The 21,334-nt window shown below is 43.5% G+C and overlaps 3 protein-coding genes and 1 long non-coding RNA gene across 8 annotated transcripts in view; 2 read left to right on the plus strand and 2 right to left on the minus strand.

Moving 5' to 3' along the window:
• The window catches only part of LOC122618532 (trichohyalin), a 45,043-nt gene extending 32,754 nt beyond the window's left edge, over positions 1-12,289 (plus strand). For 3 of the 4 annotated variants that reach the window (XM_043795035.1, XM_043795034.1, XM_043795036.1), the window contains 5 exons: positions 7,491-7,670; positions 7,732-8,043; positions 8,124-8,235; positions 8,314-8,562; positions 9,459-12,289. In XM_043795035.1, coding sequence (XP_043650970.1) covers positions 7,619-7,670; positions 7,732-8,043; positions 8,124-8,235; positions 8,314-8,562; positions 9,459-11,088 — 2,355 coding nt within the window. In that variant the 5' untranslated portion in view covers positions 7,491-7,618 and the 3' untranslated portion in view covers positions 11,089-12,289. The remainder of the gene's footprint in view (positions 1-7,490; positions 7,671-7,731; positions 8,044-8,123; positions 8,236-8,313; positions 8,563-9,458) is intronic. The other variant, XM_043795037.1, reaches the window with a different exon arrangement.
• Positions 187-775, minus strand: LOC122618536. The gene is made up of 2 exons (XR_006326031.1): positions 684-775; positions 187-631 (listed from the first exon to the last, which is right to left on the minus strand). It is a non-coding gene; the product is annotated as an uncharacterized LOC122618536 (long non-coding RNA).
• Positions 8,434-20,796, minus strand: LOC122618533 (HIV Tat-specific factor 1). Of its 2 annotated transcripts, none has more exons than XM_043795038.1 (7): positions 20,628-20,796; positions 12,584-13,405; positions 12,320-12,522; positions 9,250-9,416; positions 8,976-9,162; positions 8,788-8,924; positions 8,434-8,730 (listed from the first exon to the last, which is right to left on the minus strand). In XM_043795038.1, exons 2-7 carry the CDS (start codon positions 13,395-13,397, stop codon positions 8,574-8,576), a joined length of 1,665 nt encoding a protein of 554 aa, XP_043650973.1. In that variant the 5' UTR covers positions 13,398-13,405; positions 20,628-20,796; the 3' UTR covers positions 8,434-8,573. The 2 variants fall into 2 exon arrangements, with proteins under 2 accessions (XP_043650973.1, XP_043650974.1); XM_043795039.1 differs by having other exon boundaries at positions 20,624-20,796.
• LOC122618531 lies at positions 15,959-20,911 on the plus strand. Its single transcript, XM_043795033.1, has 5 exons — positions 15,959-16,188; positions 17,158-17,367; positions 17,698-17,913; positions 17,975-20,578; positions 20,654-20,911. The coding sequence occupies exons 1-5, from the start codon at positions 16,050-16,052 to the stop codon at positions 20,779-20,781; spliced, it is 3,297 nt and encodes a 1,098-aa protein (XP_043650968.1). The 5' UTR covers positions 15,959-16,049; the 3' UTR covers positions 20,782-20,911.
• Positions 20,912-21,334: the final 423 nt, after the last annotated feature.

The raw sequence follows: 21,334 nt of genomic DNA on the forward strand, positions 1-21,334 counted from the left end.
CTGCCTATGAGAACGTAGTTTGATTTTCAGATATCAAGTTTGATTTGTGATTTTTGTGGCGATTCTAAATGGTTCGCCTTGACATTTCGTGCTGGATAAATTTAAATATAGATTAAAAAACGACGAAAGCGGCTGGCAAAGTGGTGTCGAGAGCTTCATCATCTGCCGGGCCATTAGTAAAAAAAGCTAATGCCACTCCCACTGTCCGCCCACTGTTCGCCCACGCTGCCACTCAATCTATAAATATGCCAGACTTTGCATAGCCGTAAAGTCAACAAAAGGCATCCGTAGAATGGGATGGGATATGATGATGCAGCAGCTGGCCAGGATGCCAGGGATGATGGTTAAATGGGAGCTTTAGGGGGGTATTTTATGGTAGTTCTGGGGGTTCTGCATGGGGGAGTTACTGGAGAGGTTGAATGGTGAGCAACGAGTGCAGCAGACCGGGTGCCTATAAATTACAGTCAAACGAAAATCATTTTGCATGCATGTCCTGCCTCCTGACTTGTGAAAAGAAACCATGTCCTGTGGAACTTCAACATTTTAGTAAATAGGCGGGAAAATATCCACTTGGTCTGCCATTGTCAACACTGCGTATACGTGATGGGTCCAGCATTAGCCAAGCCATAAACTAAAATTCCATAATGCGATTAGCTCCAGCAGCAACATGCAAGTCCACCTACCCCAATCTGCGTGAAATCTGAAATTTTCTGCAGCACACGCACAAAAACCAAAAGCGAAGCAACAAATTTTTCAGCCTGAAAGTGATTTCAAGGCAACTCATGTGAATGCGAGCTGTGGGTGGTGGCTAACAAACAAGATAAAACTTTTGATTTATCGTTGACACGAACGCCAAGAACAGAAAGAACAAGCAGGTCCAGAGGAGCAGAGGACCAGAAGCATAACCAAAACCAAGTTTGCACCCAAACCAAGACCAGCACCAGGACCTAGCTGGTCCTGCTGGAATTTTGGCCAGCCGAACTGGAAACTAACTTGGCTCAGAAATGCGAGCGTCGATAACAAAAAGCTGGGGCAGGTCATGCACATACAGAAAAAACATAAGAAATGATTTTGTATTTTAATCAATTTTGCATTATATTGTTGTCTTAAAAAACAGTGCTTTGAAGAATTTCGTTCAATAACACAATAGTAGCAATACGATTTCGAGCTATACCAAAATACCATTTTTTCTCTGAGTGTGCCTGCATTAAAGGCAATTACACAGCCATGAATGAGGAGGAGAGGGAATCCAGGGGAAGTGCGTAGGAGGCAGTGTCAAGTGTGTGTTACGACACGCGTCGACAAATTTGTGGGCTCCCAGCCGAAGTGCTGCAAACAAGCGTGAACTGGGGCAAATGAGGGGGGGTTGGGGGATTGGGGTCCAATGTACTAGGAAGACAAGAAGCACGGACAACAATGGGCACCTAAATGGTCAACTTGCTTGCCGGACGCTCGGATAACATCGCCAAAACAATATACCCCAAACCAGATACAGTAGCAACAACTCTGATAGCAAAGTTCCGCAAAATTTCTTTGTTTTGTCAGCCTTAATTTCCACAAATATTAGCTCACGCGCATTTCTTCGCTTGTTGAAAACAATTAATATAAAATATTTGTACGATTCGGATGACAACGCGTGAAAAAGCGGTGAAGGAAAATTCAACAAGTGACATTTTTATGTCAATGAAGGGGCACACATAAGCAGCATATCAGTGAAAAAACACGATCGTAAAAGAGGTGATCGATTTAGCAGAATTTACATCATCGCTGGCTTGGAACTATATGCGCACTCCAAAAATAATCGTTTATTAAGTTTTGTTTTTATTTCGTGAATAAAAAATATATAACTATAATACAAATCATTATTAACCAATAACCAAATTTAGAATTATTATGTCGGTACTTTAATACACTACATGTTGGCACATCCAATTTTCGTTTCGCTCATACATATGTATTGAGAAATAAAGAACTATTGTTTTTTTTAATATCATAACTTATAAAACAATATTTTAGTGAAAAATTCTGATTTATTACCTTTAGTGACATTGCTTTCAAGTAAACTTGAAGTTACCAATAATATATTTTTAACATATTCTTTTCTTCCACTTTCCTTCAAAATGTATAATGTAGTAGAACAAAAATGTAGTAGATTGCCTTCGTGTGCCAAAAGAAAGCCATTCTATTTTCTTCCAGTGTACGAACTGATAGTGTCAGGCAGGCTGGGCACCCCGCCGTCGAATGAATTATAATAAATTTGAGCGGCATGACATCACTTTAGTCTACTGCCTGAGTTCCAATTGCCGGCCGAGTACGTGTTTTAAATGCTGACGTAGCCGCTGGCGCCTGCGCCCAATGCAAATCTCCAAGTTTATTTGGTCGATGACGTTGTCTTCCAATTCGGCATGGACATACGTGCATACATATAAAATCTGAGTGGTTGGAAAATATCGGAATTGCGGTTACATGCGGCAAGTCAAAGACAAACTTGAAGCGATTGCCGTGGCTGATTATTTACTGGGGGCCCCAAGAGCTCTCGGCTGAGTTATGTCATATTATTTTTGAGTAGGACCTCAAAAGGTGCGCACACCTTTTAGCAAGCAGGTAGAAATGATTGATAGGTCGGTCTTTGGATTTTAAGCTGCAGCCAAGTTGATTTGTGATGAGTTCTGACGAATTGCTTTTGCTTAAAGTATGGAGTTTGAATTTATGGCTTCAAACTCTAGGAACGCGTGATTTTAGGGTTTAATTTTTATTGGCCGTCCGACCCAGACAGAAATATAAAGAATGTTCTCCATTTGCTTCATTATGTGGAGCATCGACCGGAAGGAATCCATTTAAAATTCAACTAAACTCAATTAAATCTTTTTCCGTCGTCGAAACTAAATTAATTTCAACTTGGCCCGCAGCAGCAGAAAAACACAGTCCAAACTTTAAATGCACTCAAATTCAACTGAAAAGTGCAGCCTCATGATGGTCTGGCACACTACGTATACTTGATATCGCGCATACGCCGTGTGGGACCACTAATGCTGCGTTGCCCTGCAGCACCATCGTCCTGTCAAAGCAGCAAGCACACAATACTAGACACAATGACTTGTCAGCAAGTAAATGACTTTCACTTTTCTGGCTCAAGAGTGAAGGGTATTGTACAGCTTACCCAGGAATTAGAGAAAGAGAAATGTGAAATACAACCTTTTGCGAACAAGAATGGATTTCTTCCGCAAATATACCAAACTAAACCTACAATATACTAAATTTAGAGTAACAATACTTATATTTAGATCAGTTTCTTGTTACATATGCATCCATAATTTGTCTGCCTGTACGTTTAGCTCGGTGTTGAGATGTGTATCAGTGAACAGCTTTGAAATTCCAAGAGGACAAAGTTGAGAGCTGACGATAGCAAAGACCCTCAGTTGAGGGCTAAATAAAGAAAGGAAACTTCATTCAGAAGGCTTGACAGATGCGGAGATAGCACATCCAGCCTCACTGATAGATTCTGCACAGGTGAAGCATGAAAATGCAGGCAATTGCACACAGGTAGATATTTTCAAGGGTGCAAAAATCGTAGAAATGGTAGAAGCTTTAGGAATGGCAGAAATGGCAGCTGTGAAAACGTTTCTCGGCTACTATTTGCTGAAATCGAGGGAGACGGGGCAGCAAGTGATTGAGTGGAATCTGGTAGAGATGCGTATAAATTATATTGGCCGTCGACGATTTTCGATTTTCCTCATTCATCCCATAGCCGAGGAGTTGAAATGCTGCAGTTCAATTTATTGCCACAATCTACGCCCGGTTTTCAAGTGAATTTGAACTACTTAGTGTGGCGCACGTTGTGATTGCATTTAAATCAATGAAATGCGCATAAATTAATTAAGCTGGGGCGAATCACAATCGAAAAGAAAACCATTCGTTGTTTTTATAAATGTTTAACTTCCTATAGCTACAAATTAACCGCACAAAAACATTTACCTTTCATTAAGCCGCAAACTGGTATTTCAGCCAGCAATTTGCTATCGATTTTTAGTGTTTGTTTACTTGGTCGCCGAGCTAACAGAATCTATGCAAATGCGTTTGGCAACTTAATTATGCCAAGAACGGGTTGAATCCCCGGTAATTAATTACGACATCTGCTGCCCAGGAACTCCCCCAACGTTGTAGATATGACATGGTCAAGATTTATGCCACCAATTTGTCCACTTCTTACCCAACCGAATGCCGATTCTAAGCTTTTTTAATTTATTTGGCAGCCGTTTGCATTGAACCCGACATGAAGAGGTTAAGTCCAAAAGATGTGTTTCCTTTTTTGCCATTGGCGGGGAGCCATTCAACTTTTGCTTTTTAACTCGAATTCGTGTTTGGGGAATTTGATTGATGGTTGACGAGTTCTGCGAGTGGGTGATGATCTACTCAAGAGATCTCAATTATAGGCAATCTTTTTCGTTCGCAGTTTTTTAATATTCAGCGCTGTTTGTGATGCGATTCTAATTACGACTAAATTACATATCATATATCATCGCATAGGCATAAACACTTCGAGGAAGTCCATAATTTATGCTAATTCCCTGCGCCAAACACCGAAAATAGCACGTCATAAATGTAAAATCGGCTCCCAAGTAGAGGAATACCCCTTCAAAAGTAATCGCACGCCCCTTGCTCATTTATCAGCTTATTTTTGAGATTGGAACCACACGTGTGTTCTTTTTTTTTTGTTTTCTGAGTACGATACTCGTTCTCATAGGCTATGTTATTCCCTTGGATATGTTAGGGCACCCAAAAGTGCTGATGAGCTTTTTCCTAACCTCGAATGGCTGGACAAGGCTATTAAAAAGGTTCGGACTTGACAGAATCTGCCTTTAAAAAGCATCAAAAACATTTTTATACTTTTGGCTCTCTCAACTGGCTTCTGATTGATTCCCATGTTATGAAATAATTTTGTATAGCTCCGCATCCCCGAAATTGGTTGATACAATCCGATTAATATATTGTTTTCAGCTGCGCGGATGTCGTAATATCTAAACTCGAATTATTGCCGACGCGCCCAAGTTCAAGATCAAGGTCATGCGATTTCCCCTTCATCATTTTCCGCGACATTTGAATGTCGTCTGGGCTCCCACAAGCGACTGCATTCGAAGTGGGTCATAAATCAGTCAAATTCGGCCCACTCGCAAACATTTTCCCTGCGCCTACTTGTGTGTGGGTGCTGTCTCTTTTTTTATTAGCCACTTAAAGCGATGTCGAGTTGTAATAATGTTGACAGAATCGTGGATCGGCGGTGAATTGAAGGTCCGTATCTACCGGCAACTCTCTCGTCATCGCGTCAACGGGTCGGGCAAACAAACCAGAAGTGAAGTAAATAATTTGATTGCGGAGCCAGCAGGTACGGCTTCTGAACATGAGCAAGATCGGTACACTGAAAATAAACTGCGCTAATCGGAAAGACCTTGATTTGAATTACTGTGGTATTTTGAAAAAACTCCATGTTCTTATACAGCATTTTTTAATACCAACATAAATACATATGTATTACGAAAGTTGTATTAAAAGATGTTTAAAGTTTCTGTTCATCAATATGTTTAAAGTTTCTGTTCATCAATATGTTTAAAGTTTCTGTTCATCAATATTCTAGGATTGGAATTTTAAGGCATGGGATCACTTTTAATTATTACATGCATTTTGAATCTGGCATTATACTACCCATTACTCAAGACACACCCATCCGTCCTAAAGAACTCCCAAGTAGTTTATTCGCATTTTATTATTTTAAAATATTTTTCCGTGTGTCGGGCCCATAATGAATGTCAAGTCGTCACCAGTGAGGAATTCGTTGTCGGTTGCCGTTGGCCAAGAAAAGCCAAGAGGCACAAGCCACCAGTGGCACTGAGCCCAGCCAGCAACTCCGGCCTGTCTGGCGAAGCTGTCAATCCAGTTGGGCCGGCGTGCGCTTACTACTTTAACTCTTTTTTTGCTTTCCCTCCTTTAATTTGTTTGCTTTCGTGGTCATGAATTATTTTACAGGAATTATATATGATTATCGGTGTGCATACGTGTGCACATGGTGCGATGGTCTTTGGGGAATCAAAGGGGCTGCGTTGAATTAGCCGCACGCTGAAATGGCTCAATTAAAATGACACAATCTGGCTTATTATTTGCTAGGAGAGTGCAATTGAAACCGGTATTCCACAGCTTAAACTTTTAAAATGATTGATCATGTAATTTTGTGTAGTGGTATGTCAAAGGTGAAAGACATGGTACGGCCAAACTTTTAATTACATTTCGGCTTATCATTAGATCTTATTTACTCTCACTAGGCAATGTCGGGTTTTTAGTAGCTGCTGTAATAATATTTATTATACCCGTAACTAGATTCGTTGAAAAGTATGTAACAGGTAGAGGCTCTCCGACCCCAACCGACTCAATATGGCCATTAGAACTTCGTCCGTTAGAACTTCGAGCTATCGGGAGCTATAAAAGCTAAAGCCAGTGTTTGTTTCAGAAGATTGCCATGACCACTCCAAGGCCTACAAATCGCCCACAATTCACAAATGTGTTGTTTTTTTCATTGTATTATTTGTTGTGTCAACTGATAGTCTGCCACATAGTTGTCTTTTGATATATAAATCCTTCCTGCGGTTTCTAAGATTTTTAAAGGTAGAAATCTTTATCAGTATTTTTTACGTCGAAATACAATAAAAAAAAATATGTCAATATTAAAAATAGAAAAATATTTACACCCTATTATAACAATATAATAGACCTAGTCATAATATCAAAATTAAAACTTTATACAAGGACCTTTTTCTTCTTTAAAGCGTCAAGTTCAATTTCTTCGAGTATATATACCAACACAAATTATTTAAGACCCTCATAAGAAAGTTTTTCTAATTATAAACCATAACAGACCCTTTAAAACAGTTAGCGGATAAGCCCGCGGCATTTCAAGTCATTTACTTAGTGGTGGAAAAGTGGGTCACTGCAACCGGCACACACAACATTCACACACTCGGCGGAGGCACTTGGTGTGTCAACAAATTTAAAATAGAATGCAATAACAAGCCCCAGTGGCAGTGGCAGCTACAGTGACGGCTTTTGACCGGGCTGTCTTCCACTTGACGAGGTGGTTAAAGTTCTGAAAGTGCTAATTGAAACGCCACAGAATGACCGGCCAAATGAGCCACTCGATGAGTGGACGCTGCACTGACCAACCCAAAGTCGACGATGACCAGATTCGTGGGCAAAAGATGTTTATGAATGGGGACCAATAAATAAAATAAATCTGTTCGAAAACATGTTCGTCGACTCAATTTGTTTTCGCTGGTGCGGAGGCGTTTGTGTGTCCATCCATCAACGGATACACTTGTTAGAGACTTCTCAGAAATATATCTGCATAAAACAAACATTTGCTGAAATAAAATTATGATATGCAGACGAGTTGAGAGATTAACGAATGTTCATCGTTTGTTTTCGTTTCAAACCCATTTTTCCAGCCCGTCATCCGGAAGAGCGATGTAAGAGTGGCCTGAGCGAACATAGTACAGAGCAACCAAATTCATCTTAGCCCCGAAAGTAAGGAAAGAAACCCGGCATTAACAATCATCAAGAAGCAGACAACAGGATGTGTGGCAGCCATAAAATGTGGTTCTGTCAAGTATTTATCTTAGCTTTATGTGAGTTATTTCGCATCCAGCTATTTCGATGATTTATTGATTATTTGTACCATGTCCACAGTTGCTCACACAATTGCGGCGGAGTTCCACGGAAGTGCAGCTCGCGCCGAAATAAACTTCGAAGGTCCCTCGCCGCCTCACAGTCAGGATGCAGTTGCTCCAACTTCGAGGCCAAAGCGCCGCGTATACGCTTTGTGTCCACCGAAATTTCATCGCGTTGGCACCGACTGCTACTCGCTGGTCGATCAGCGCAGCAGTTGGCTGGAGGCGCACTTTTTCTGCAAGGACAAAAACGCGAATCTCACAGAGCCGGGCAAACACGCCGACCGCAAGCTGAGACTTTTCCTGCAGAAACAGGATGCTCTATCAGGCGGTAAGTTAATCGTTGAAGCGCTACCAGATTTCCCTTCCTGAATAATTTTGAAATAAATAAATTATACTTTTCCGCTTTAGAAAAAGACCCAATCTGGCTAGGAGCCACCTATGACCACCATAACAACCGATGGCAGTGGAGCATGAGTGGCCGCAATCTGTCCACCGACTCCTTCAGCCGCACTGATCCCGCGTAAGTGATCTCTTCGGTGCTCTTTCCTTTCTTTCTTTATTTCCGTAGATTGATTTAACGCTTAAGCAACAATTCTAGCTATGTGCAACTTATCTCCAACAGCCAACCGCTGGATAATAACTGTGCCATCTACGATCCAAGCCTCAAGTACCGCTGGTCGGCGAGGCCATGCTCGGATAAGTTGCGCTTCATATGCCAGCACAAAATGCCAAAGGTGAGCGGTCCCAATCGCTACAAGATCTATAACCGCTGGAACGCCACCTATCCGAATGAGCAAGCCAACGAGGTGGTCCTGGAGATCCTTGAACCGCGTGAGAACGATCGCAGGTAAATGAAAACTAAGGGGTGGCGTCTCCTGGCAACAATTGGTTTTCTGGCGAGTTGAGGTCCTCCTCCTTCTTTTCCTCTGAAGCCTTTTTATCTGTTTCTTCTTCTGCCAAAAATTCATCCCATTTGGATAGCCGTTCATGCGCCTCCACAGCTGATTCATCAATTCTAAAAGATTATGGAATTAGCAACTATTTTTTTAGACTATCCTATTTTGAAACTCACTTGTATTTTGTCTTGCCATCCCAGGACTCGGCCGTTAGTTGTCGCTGTCCAAAATAACGGCCCTGCATCATTTGAATGACGATGTCGGCTTCCTCCGGTGAAGCCATGTTGATCTGGGCAACGCCCTCAGGATGGCGCTGAAATGGGTCTTATTTTAGAGGACATTTCGGGAAACTTTGTTTTCTTACATCATAGATAACCACTTTTCGGACCATCCCGCATTTGCTGCACTCCTCCCGCAGATTGTTTTGGTACTCCAATATAAGTTCCACTTCCTTCTCGAAGAGTTCTGGAGTAAATAGGTTTTTAATAATGACGGTTTTCTCATTCTTTGACCGTTCGCCGCGCATTTTATCTGGACGCCAATCAAATAATCTAAACATTTCAATGAATAAAAATAATGAAAGTCGTTTTAGTGTACAATTTAACAAGCTTTTAGATTTTTTGTTTTTAATTACATACTTTTCCTTCATCTTTTGCAATTTCTCTTTGTCCTTCTTTTTCCGTTTGGGCTTCAGAGCAGGATTGTATTCTCCACGCATTTGAAACTGAGCCCTCTGGACACGAATCTTGTGGCCACGCAGATTGTACTCGTCTAGGATTTTCAGTGCCAGATTGACACTCTCCACCTGTAATAAAAAAATAACTAACTAGTACATGTTTTTTTCTAGGTACCACCGCCGTGTCAAGGCCGAGGACAGTGACGAAGAGATGATTATTCCCGACAGACGACGCAATAACAATCGTCGCAACAACCACAGGGGTCGTCAGATCAAGAATCAGAATCAACATCCAAACGATGTGAACTACCAGCCAGCACAGCAACGTCAAAGAAATCGTCCTCGTACTTCTACAGTTGCACCAACCACTACGCAATCGGTTAACCAATCAAATGATGTCCAGGCTCCCTCACCCACGCCTCAGCAGATGACCCAGTATGATCGCAAATTGCAACGCCAACGGGAAAGGGAACGTCGCCGACAGTTACGTCGCGAAGAACGCCAGAAATTGGCTCGGGAGCAAAAGCGCGAGAGGCAACGCCGTCTAAAGGAGGAACGCCAGCGATTGCAGCGGGAAGAGCTGCAGCGCCGGCAGCGATTGCAGCTAGATGAACCCAAACCCCAAGTGATAGATGAACTGCGTCAGCGCTCTGATGAGGATTTGGTTACGAAGCAAAGGGATGAACAGGAAAAGAATCTAAGGGAAGATCTACAGAAGCAACGCGATGAACAGGAAAAAAAAAACAGGACGGAGCAGGATAGACTTAAACAGGAGGAGGACGAACAGCAAGCCAGGAAGCACCAGCAACAGCTCAAGGAAAACCAGGAGCAGCAACTACGCGAACAGCGCGAGGCCGAGCAGCAAAAGCGTGAGCGCGAACTCGAGCTCCTGAAGCAACGGCAGGTTGAGGCAGACCGCCAGCACGCAGCCGATGAGGAAGCAGGGAAGCTAAGGCTAGAGCGCATTCAAAAACAACGCGAACTGGAGGCACAACAGCGACAAGAACGCGAAGAGCAGCGCCGCAAACAGCGCGAGGAACAAGAGGAACAGGATCGCCAAAATCATGCCACGCGTCTGGCTGAGGAGAAGCGACTGCAGGATCTGTATGCCGAGCGCATAAGGCAGACAAATAGCGAGCGGGAGAGGCAACTGGCCGAGGCCCACGAAGCCAAGCGACGTGAGGAGCTGAAGCTGCAAGAGCAGCTAAAGAAACAAGAGGATGAGAGGCAGGAGCAGATCCGACGGGAGCAAGAGGAGGAGGAAAAGCGCCTGGAACTGGAGAGGCTTGAGGAGGCACGCCGCTTCGAGGAGAAGGAACTAAAGCGCCTGCACGAGGAAAACCAGCGGCGCGAGGAGCAGAAGCTCCAGCGCGAGCGGGAAATAGCACTCCGTGAGGCCGCGGAGAAAAAACTAGCTGAGGAGGAAGAAATGCTGCGCAAGGAAGTGGCTGAAGAGGAACGCAAAGTGAAGCAGCGCCTGGAAGATGACATGCGACAGGCGGAGGAAGAGCGTAAAGCCAAGGAGACGGAGGAACGGGCTGCCGAAGAGGCTAAGGTCGCTGAGCAGAAGCGACGCGTGGAAGCGGCGAAGAAGAAGGCCGACGAGGAAGTCAAGGCCAAGTTGGAGGAGAAGAGGCGGGAGTATGCTAGTCGAATCTCGGCGCTGAGTCCCGAGGACCAGAAGAAATTCATCGAAATGCGCAAACGGCGCAAGCAGCTGAAGGAAAAGAAGGAACGTGACCAGCGGGCAAAGGAACTGAAGAGGATACAGCAAGCCATGCGATTGGATGATAACGAGTAGAAGTCCATAGAAGTCCAGGCGGCAGTGAAATCACCCCGCACTAACCAATACTAACAGAGACATATCGATCACAATTGGTTCCACATACGCACCGTTGCCCAGTCGATCCCTTTTCGATTGTTTTCTTTGTGCTTTAATTAAAACAAAACACAAAATGAACACGCAAAAGTATTATTTACCGGAAGAGAAAGGAGAATGGAGGAACACCGCTGCGAAGCGGATTTTGTCGGTTAAGGGGAATCAAATTTCCATTTCAATTGCATTTCGATCGAGCAGGAAACCCAACCTCCATGCGCTTCGCTAGCTGTTTTAGTACTGTACAGTAAAGATATACTATATATATATATAGGTCTAGGATATGGACGCGCCACATACTCACACAGCCCACAGGACACAACGTAAACACACGGCAACCAGTCACGCATGTTTCCTTAATAACCGAACTAGAAGATAGCAGTCAACTTTAGAGCCAATAAACGTCACACACACGCAAAATCAATTTTTAAACTCGAGCACAGAACCACGGAAAAATTTATAGTGAGTAAAACGTAAGTTTGAATGGAAAACTCCTTTGGGTCAAAGCCCAGCAGTGTCCAAGTCCAATGCCTCCCCACACTCGTTTTGCCTATGGTGTCCTCGAATCGGGCACAGCGAAGCAATAATTTACTACTAATAATCTTTTGATATAATCATCGGATGGTCACTGACCATTTCTTAACTTCTAGATTACAAAACTATATTTTACAAAGATGTATGTAATAACTAAAGTATGTTTAAATGTAAATTTTTATGTATTTTTTAATACCTCAAACGCGAAAAGCAAAACAAAAAAAAGTAAAAAAAAACCTCGAAAGCAACTTTCAGTCCTTTTTGTTTCGTTTAAAGTTGAAATTGAAAGCTGGCCAGGACGGAAATGAAAACGAAAGGAAAAGCAATTTTACAGCCAAGTAAATGCATTTTAATAGTAAACTAACCAATTTTAAATATTATTACTTTACACACGGAGAAAAATAAAAGCGAATAAAACTAAATAGTCAGTGAAACGTTAGCAAAGAAAAAATGAAAGAGGAAAGCAGTACAGAAACGTAATACGAAAACAAATGATAAATTTACCATAAAATATTTATGCAAGATAAATTATAGATAAGAAGCAACCAAGTAAAATAATAAATAAAGTTTAAAAAAAACCAAAACAAAGAGATCGAATCTGCAGTTTTAATTGATCACTTACCTTGATGTAATCACACAGTCCATCGCCCTTGATTTGTCCATCCTTTTCGGCATACAGTTTAAGCTTAAACTTCTGGGTCTGTGGATCTCTCATGACCATGCCACACTTGCCCATTAGATCGGCAAACTCGTCCATAGTAATGTCCAAGGGCAAATTGGAGACATACACCTTGGTATTCTGCGAGGGATCCATTTCGAACCATTCTAAAATAAGATTATCATTACACATTGTACGAAATTAAACCTAATGTCGAATAAAACGTACTTGGGGGCTCTTGGACTTTTCGCTTTCCAGTGGGCACCGCATTGCTGGTGGCTGGATTCTCTTTGGACATGGCAGCTTCCGCCTCTGCCGTCATACGCTTAAGTTCCTCCTCCTTTCTCTTGACCTCAGCCGCCTCCTTTTCAGCCTTCTCTTTCTCCCCCGCTGAAGTGTTGTCAATGAATCCATAGTTCATTTGGTAGCGGGCCACGAAATCGTCATCGATCTTGGGGAACCAAGCACTCTTGGCTGCATCCCAAAAGAACTCGACTCCATCCTTGTCAGTGTAAGTACGCTCACCATGTTCATCCGCACCGTAAACCCCTTCATGGCCAGGGTTTGGTTGCTTGGGTACCCACCTTTTTTGCTCGTCATCCCACTTGTAGTGCTCCGTTTCAGTTTCCTGTTTTTTGGGTAACCACTGTTGGGTTTTGGGACACCACTTGTAGTGTTCGTTTTCATAGAGATCTCCAGCCACAACTGCTTCATCAACACTTAGGGGTTGCCAATTATTCCGGGTGGAGCACCACTTGTATTTCTGTTTCGTGCTTGGATCCGTGTATATAGCCCCGCCGTCCGCTCCATAGGACATGTGCTCCTCGTAGGCTGCAAAATCCTGAGATGGAGTTTTGCCCGTTTTATCCGCGGAAATATCCAATTGGGTTTTCTTTTCCGCCGATTCGTCATCAACTTCTGAAACAGAAGTGCGGTTGAGAATTGGTGCTGTTGCTTCCTGCCCTTCCACTTTCTCCCTATTTTCCAGCGCTTCGTCCGATTTCTCCAGCTGCTCCGATTTACGTTTACCATCGTCGCTCATTTTGCGACCTGTAATTAAAGCAAGTCGAGAATTAGACTACATTTAGTTTCTTCCTTTCCTTTATTGCTGCGTGGGCGGGACAGCCGCCTAATTCCCGGCTCATTTCATTTTTTTTCCCAGGACAAGAAATAATAATGAAAAAACCAAACTAAATGGCAGGAACGTGCCCATATTGCTTGACATTGAAGAACAATACGGGTGAGGAATGAGAGAACATTCCAAGAAGCCACCGAGAAAATAACATGTTTCTTTTTTGCACCTCTCGCCAAGCGAGGTAAACAATTTACACAATGATTGCCATTTTCCCTTTGGGTCAACCTTTGGGTCGGGTAATAAAATGAAATGAAAAGAAAAGCGCACGCCACTTTCTGGTCGGCATAAGAAAAGACCAACACAAATCCCAAAAAGAACACAAACACTAAAGGGGAAAAAAGGGACTTGGCTGCCACCAGCCTGCTGAAGGTCAACTAATTTCGTGTTATATTTGGGGCAGGGAACCCTGCTTCTTTTTCGCTTTTCGAATCGATTCCTCTGAACTGGCCAGGTTCAATCAACCTTTGGCCCGGGAAGTTCAATTCAGAAGCCAAATAGATTTGTCAACCTATTGACACATCGCTTGAGAGTTTCGGCAGCTGACTTGCAGGTTCTTGACCGATTCGCTTTACGTCACCACCAACATCTTAACCCAATCGAAGAGGGTTCAATGGACTCGGACTAATTGTCACAACTTAAGGCCACTAAAAATAGGCTCAAAAACCACAGAGGTTCCGAGTTCAACGCTCAACGAGTGGGCAGCATTTGCATGTACTCGCACAAGATTCACCTTTCCTGCACAGTCAGCGGATGAAGGCGGAGCCACCAGGGGATTTCGGACAGGGTGGGGACCTCCCTGGCAAACTGGCACATGCAACAGACCATACCCGCTCGTCACCCACAAGGGAAAGCGGAAAAGGGCGAAGAGCACGGCACGGGCAATTGCAGTTTGCAGGCCAAACAACTTTGTTAGAGGATTCATAAATTACATAGACATTTGAGTACATACTCGAAGGCCCACGGCTTCCACATGAAGAAGGCAAAGTGTCGGCATATAAACTAAAAGTTTAGGATCCAAACGGGGACTACACGTTGCAATGCAAAATAAAATACTGAACTAAATAGAAAACCAGGGAGAACGCTGTAGTCGAGTTCCCCGACTATCTGATACCCGTTACTCAGCTAGTGGAAGTGCACAGGAGAAATTTCAGCACTGGCGGTTTTTTTAGCTTTTCAGTAATTTTCAGTTTAAGTTCATCGACTATCAGATACACATGCACAATCAGATATATGATAAATTAAAAACATAATTTTAATTTTTTTAGTTTTGTGAACGACTGATCGAGAATTTAAATTTAAAATCTTTTTTGCACTTCCACTGGCTGAATAACGGGTATCTAATAGTCGAGGAACAGCATTATAGAGTTCTCTCTTGCTTAAATGAGAAACTTTTATTATATAAATGCATAATATTGCAGTGCTCCTGTGATTTCTAATTTGACATAATTAGGAGTTTGTGAGTTTTACAAACATAAATATATAGATTCGGATAAATCATTCTGAAATTAAGGTCAAACATAGTTAAACAATTATTCAACCATTGCCTGCACACCTTTGCCTTTTCCCAGTCGACGCACTTATTGCATAACTAAGTACGGAAATCAAATGAAACCTTCTTGGGATGCCAGCAGAAATCAATTAATTGACGCAAATTGTCTGCGAAAGCCTGCAAATGTGGGACAAACTAGCCAGTTGGCTCAGTTTTATGACGGCGCCTTGGAGGTCATATAATTGTTACCCAAGTTTGGCTATTCCAAAGCCCAAACGCGAATTAATTAACTTTTCAGAAATGTCGCGAATTTGCTGGACTCTCGTTCTGTCCAAATGTCAACAGGTCAGGGGAAAGGAATTTGGCTTCGGGGGAAGACGAAACCGGGACTTATGCGGCGCAGTGAAAGGGAAAAGAAGAAACTCAATCACATACAAAAATAATGTTATTTTTACCGTGGCTCGTATTCCGAGAGATTTGCAAACATTACTCACAAATGCCATAAATACCATGAAGGGGAGCGGGTGAACCGAAACTCAAGACCGAAAAAACCGAATTCCCATACTCGCTCTTTGGCGCACGGAATAACTTAACTCGGGAAAAACGGACAGAGTAGGGTGACTCACTCCTTAGCTGGGCCACACACACTCGCTCACATTTCCATAGCATACCTATAGGGGCCAAGCAAAGCCAGCCAAAATGGCCTAATATTGATGGCCCGTTTGTGGGTGGGGTCGTGAGAGTGAAATGGTGGCTTATAGCTAGCCACCTACCCAGTTAGCCTGCTAGAGTGCTAGCCCTACTCGTCCTCGCTGACCAGTACGCGCTGAGACGTCCGACTGACCGCAAGTGCCGGGCAGTCCAACCGCAGAATAAACCGCCTCGGGAATTGGGAGCACGCAACTCCAAATGGCATTGTTGTGTACAGATATGTGCACCTAGCGGCCTCCCCATAAGCATTTCAAATGCAGCCGGCGAAAAATATGCAAGAGACTCACTAATACTAAAATCAATAAGAGTTTAGCATATAAAGTTAAAAACGCAAATACAGAGAGGCACAAAATCCCAAAATGGATATACCTGTCAGCGGGGCCATTTTCACCCTGGGCAAATCCCATCTGGCGGAGAATACCCAAAGTTACTTCTACATCAAAAACGATCCTGTGAAGCGCCTGATTTCCGGTCCAAACCAGAGCGCTGTCATTTGTGGTAACTACGTGACCCCAAAGTCCTTAGACTGTCCACCACCAATCCATTGACTCCAGTCAAGTGGTCAAGTGAAAATCTATTGCCGGTCGCTTGTCTGTGCCCCTTGCATTGCATGTTGAGTGCAATTTTCTTTAAATAATAATAAGCTCCGTCGTTCAGCTTACTTTCACTTTCTTGTTGGCCCAGTCTTGTGTCCGTGCTTTCTGACAAAGTTATCCGAGTTTTTCGTGTGGCTGGGTCTATTGAATTACTAAATTATAGTCGGCTTTTGCAACCCGACAAATTTGTAACCAGAATTAGGTGTACTGCAGGGGTGTTTTGAATATTTCATCCTGCCAATCCACACCGAAATTAGAGACATCCGTCTATTCCCTGCGAATCTTACACGTAGGAAAATATATGTATAATATAAAAATATATACGATGGTATATAACCATACTACTTGTTTACTTTTTTGAAAATTTATGAAACGATCAAATGTTTTCTGATGATGTATCAACAGAACAGTTTAAAATCAATTACTTTCAATGTACTATATTTATCCCACACTAAGCCCGTATTACATAAGCTTAAAATCCCCTTTAGACCGAGTAAAGCTGACCAAGCACTTCAAATCACGGCAACTTCGACAACTAATGGGGTCAGACGCGGCGTTAAAATACCTGAAATATGGAGAAAACTCACGAAGTAAACCCCCAAAAACAGAAACAGAAACTGAAACTAAACCGAAGCTAACGTAATTGAGGCGTTAACTTATGCGGGGGAGCAGTTAAATAGTTGAAACGTTGTGGGATTGAGGGCTCGGCTTATTCATGGGATTGGCCCACACCCGCGCACACTTTATCAATCAATAAAAGTCAAGAAAAGGGAACAACCCCCCGCCAAACATAATAAAACAACCAAAAACAAAAGCTGCCAGCAGCAGGTGAAAGCCAAAGCAAATGTCAAACCGTTCTTATCAATTACAGAATCTGGACGGCTATTTGTTTGGGGCGAGAACCACTACGGACAGCTTGGAATTGGTGGCCATGGCGGAGCCTCCGGCAAAAAGGGCGGCAGCACCCACAACAGCAACAGCGACATCGTCACCAAACCCACCTGCGTGAAGGCCTTGAAAACCCTCGGATTAAAGATTTGCGACGTCGCCTTCGGCAACCAATGGGCCGTGATGCTCACACGTGAGTGAATCAACAAATATGGGGAAGTTCGTCAACTCAAAGCATGTGTCGTCTAAGAAATTGGTCTAACCTAAAGTTTTGGTTTACGAAAAAAAAATTTTCGTGCTCAGTTGTTTATTATGATTCAATAAGTAGGATATACTAATATAAGAAGTTATTAGTAAAAACCAAAATTTCGATGCCTGATGAAATTGATCAATATGATAGATGATTAAGTAAAAAAGTTTGATACAAAGTTGAAAACCAGGTGGCAACGACAACGTACTTCCATAATATTTTTAATCATTTTGATAAAATCTATTTATAATTCACATATAAATAATTTCACAGACTCCAACGAAATCTTTTTCACGGGTCGGAATATCTTTCCCGAGGATACCCATGTTGCCCAGCACTTTACAAGCGCTCAAGTTGATCAGCAGCCATGCGCCATCATCCGCAAGCCTTTTCGTTTGGAAGAGTTCGATGATTACCTCTCCAAGAACGAGGAGACGGACAACTTTATGACAGTCCAAGCGGGCAAGGAGCACTTTGCTGTACTGACTAGTAAGTATTCACATGAAAAGACAATCAAAGTAAGTTAAACTTTCTAATCTTCCTTTAAAAGCCACTGGTCGTTTGATTGGATGTGGCTCCAATGCCCAACTACAGCTAGGTGAACTGGAGGCAGACTACGATGGTCATCCGGTGGAGATTCGTCTAGATGCACCGGTGCAGCAGTTTGCCTGCGGACCGGATTCCACGCTGGTTTTGACCGCCACTGGGAACCTCTTTCTCACCGGTCACCTGAACGAGTTTGTCTTTCCGCGCTTCACCGAGCTGCAGAAAAATCTGCCGCCCACCGAGGCAATCACCTTCATGCACATTTCCAAGACCAGCGAAGTGTACATAGTGACCAATGCGGGCAGCATCTATCGCAGCTTCGAGTCGCTGCGGAACAAAAGTCTGGTCTTCCAACGTTTTTATGACTACGACTGCGAGGAAAATGGACCCATCGGGAAGCTCCTTAAGGGATTCTCCTTCTATGCGGTTCTCAGTAAGGCCAACAAGTTCTTCACTACGTTCTCGGAGAGCGGCCATCATTTGAAGACCTTCCGTGAAATTTCCAAATTTAAGAACCTGCGACTATTGGACATCGCAGTGGGGGATCAACACGTTCTGGTGCAGGGAATACCGCGCTCCTCGATGTCGTGTGCATCTGTAAATGGATCAGCTGAACCACATCGCTACGTAAGCCGTAGTCTTGCGTTGCAACAGACGGATGCAAATGGAAACAAAGAGGAGATCAGGACTCACAGCGGAAGAAGCCTGACCAAACAACAGGGCATGGAGGAAACCGAGGACCAATCAATGGCGACTACTGTGGGAGGATTGGCAGCAGGAGCCGGTACAGCGGCGGCCATGGAGGCAGTAAAGCATTTAATTAATGGGGAGAAACCAGAAGAGAAGCCAGATTTAACTTGTTACCAGGACATAAATGCAAATATCGACAGTGTGGAGCCAATGCTTAAAGAAAACCAGGAGGCAATGGGTAATAATGAAATGGGCCCAAATTCAAATATTTTTGAAAAAAAAGAAGCTAATCAAATTGAGGAGCGGGTTAGATCTGGAAATATAAATGAAAGCGACGCAGATCAAGTAATCAAGACAAATTATGGATATAAACAAATGGAGCCAACGGCACCTGTTGATTTTACCGTAATACCATCGGATAAAAAAGAATCATCAATAAAACCAATCGATTCCCCTGTGAAAACAAAAGGCTCACCAGCAAAAATCAATGAATCTCCTATAAAATCAAACTCAAGTCAACACAGCTCTCCTGTCAAGCCCATGGAATCGATGCAAAAGCTACCCACTCCTCCTATACATACACCCACCCCTCCCAAGTCCCCCACAGAATCTTTAAGATCGAACACATCTGCGCACGATATGCAATTAGTTGATCCCAAGATGAAAATGCCAGGCAGCCAGGAAACGCTTTTGCGCCCACGCACTCCATATCCCGAGAGCAGTAATTCAAGCACACCTCAGACGATAAAAAAGACGCCTATACGAAACTTTTCATACGAATCTGCCATGGACCATGACCATCTGGAGAGGACTTCTCCCGAATTGGTCTCTAGTCTGGAGACAGTGGAGGAAGTACCTACGGCAAAAATTCACGTGAACACACCAACACCGCCCTCGGAAGACGACGAACACCTGGCCGTGGAAATAACCACAACAAAGGACTCAACGGACAGCAGCAAAGTGATCAATGAAATACGCTTCATAAACGATGGGGTGGATGTGACGTCCAAGGTAGAGGAACAAATGCCAGACACACCACTGGAGAGCTCCGTGGAGGATCTGGAATCAGATGGAGAGCAAATAATGCAGCATGTGGAGGAACAAGCTGACAAAATTTTGACAAACTCTGAAGAGTCAGCGTCTAAAGCCGGCGAAGAAGCTATGGATGTCATGGACTCCACGCGTAACTCCATTCAAACAGCGGTAAGAAATGCAGCAAATGAAGCTCGTGATGCCATGGAGGCTGTAGGCGAACGCATGGCTACTGGAGCTCGAGGAGCCGTGGATACCGTTGGCGGAGCAGTAGGAGCGGCGGGTAAAGGTGCCCAACGAATAGCTAGCGATGCAATGCACGCAGTGGAGCAAGCAGGAAGTAGTGCAATGCATGCAGTCGAACAGGCGGGCAGTAACGCAGTTAAAGCAGCCTCGGAAACAAAGGATTCGATGGGCAGGGCCATGGATTCGGTGACCAGCAAGATCTCTACTGAAGTCCAGGGCGCCAAGGAAAACATATCTTCATTGTTTCAGATAAAAGCGGCCAGGGAAGCTGATCCACAGACCACGCCATGCTCCACACCTCGCGGCGAAGATGACTTGTCATTTAAAGAGGGGGCACCAAAAACGACTACAACGTTGGGTTCCAACGAGGAGGATGAACGCACTACGGCCTCTGTAAACTCAAACCATGGTAATGGGAATGGCAACATTTTTGAGCCCAGCAACCCCTTTGAGGATCCGCTGGATGCGGTGGTAGAGCGCAGTAAGAAGGCGATGCAGGAAGACATCCGGGCCATGCAACTGAGGGCGAATTTCCATGTCCAAGCTGTTGCCCAGCAGAAGGAGGAAGACGCTAAGGGATTTGTGCAGCAGGTGATGGACAGGCTCTCGTGCCGTAACGAAAAGGCGGTCAGGATTGAAGGTACCTATAATAGATGTGAAATACAACAAATCTTTATGTACGTACTTACCCAAATCCTGCTTATCCTCCAAACAGATGAACTGCGTCCGCCGGCTGGAAGTCACAACAAAAACACAAACAAAGTTAACAGCGAGCTGAGCTTAACCAATGGACAAGCACATGGCGATCAGTCGCAGGCGTCGAGGGTCTGCACGATTTTATAAAACTTGCACCAGCACTTTTCTGAGCAATTGCATTTGGTCTTGAAGTACAATTTAATAAAAAATAATGCAAACGAAATTCCTATAAAAAGTTCTGCACCGCGCTGTGTGACCGTACTGCGGGGAAGGAAAAACCCGCCCAATTACTATAGAAAACTTGGCACGTTCCTTTAGTGGAACTAGCTCATCAGCACAGATATGGCAAATTCGATAGTCACGTTAGCAACTGACTTGAGATTTAATACATTTAATACAATTCTGGGAATAAAATAATCTAAATATGCTGGCGCCATATAAATCTGCGTGTATTTCCAAACTGTATCTCTAATGCCAACTTTCCCATTGAGTCAGAACCGTCATCAAATTTCATCACACTCGTGATCAGTAACAGGTCCCCCAGTGCTATCGTCCATCACCAATTGGCACTAGTTCATTCGCGTCTATTTTGTACGCGAAACAGTAAAAAAAAGAAAAAAAAATATTTTTACTATTTTTCTAACGTTTATACGCTTTTTATAAATGAAGACCCAGCCACAGATAATGCTGTGAGGACTCA

This window comes from Drosophila teissieri, chromosome 3L (assembly GCF_016746235.2).
Source record: "Drosophila teissieri strain GT53w chromosome 3L, Prin_Dtei_1.1, whole genome shotgun sequence".
Classification (NCBI taxonomy): domain Eukaryota; kingdom Metazoa; phylum Arthropoda; class Insecta; order Diptera; family Drosophilidae; genus Drosophila; species Drosophila teissieri.

Bases quoted from the DNA above. Each gene is read 5' to 3' on its own strand.
- LOC122618533 (XM_043795038.1), bottom strand. From the start codon at position 13,397: ATGAGCGACGATGGTAAACGTAAATCGGAGCAGCTGGAGAAATCGGAC. The intron at 9,163-9,249 runs GTATGTAATTAA...TGAAATGTTTAG, and splicing joins TTGCAAAAGATGAAGGAAAA to ATTATTTGATTGGCGTCCAG. The intron at 8,731-8,787 runs GTGAGTTTCAAA...ATAATCTTTTAG, and splicing joins GATGGCAAGACAAAATACAA to AATTGATGAATCAGCTGTGG.
- LOC122618531 (XM_043795033.1), top strand. From the start codon at position 16,050: ATGGATATACCTGTCAGCGGGGCCATTTTCACCCTGGGCAAATCCCAT. The intron at 16,189-17,157 runs GTAACTACGTGA...TATCAATTACAG, and splicing joins CCAGAGCGCTGTCATTTGTG to AATCTGGACGGCTATTTGTT. The intron at 17,368-17,697 runs GTGAGTGAATCA...ATAATTTCACAG, and splicing joins ATGGGCCGTGATGCTCACAC to ACTCCAACGAAATCTTTTTC.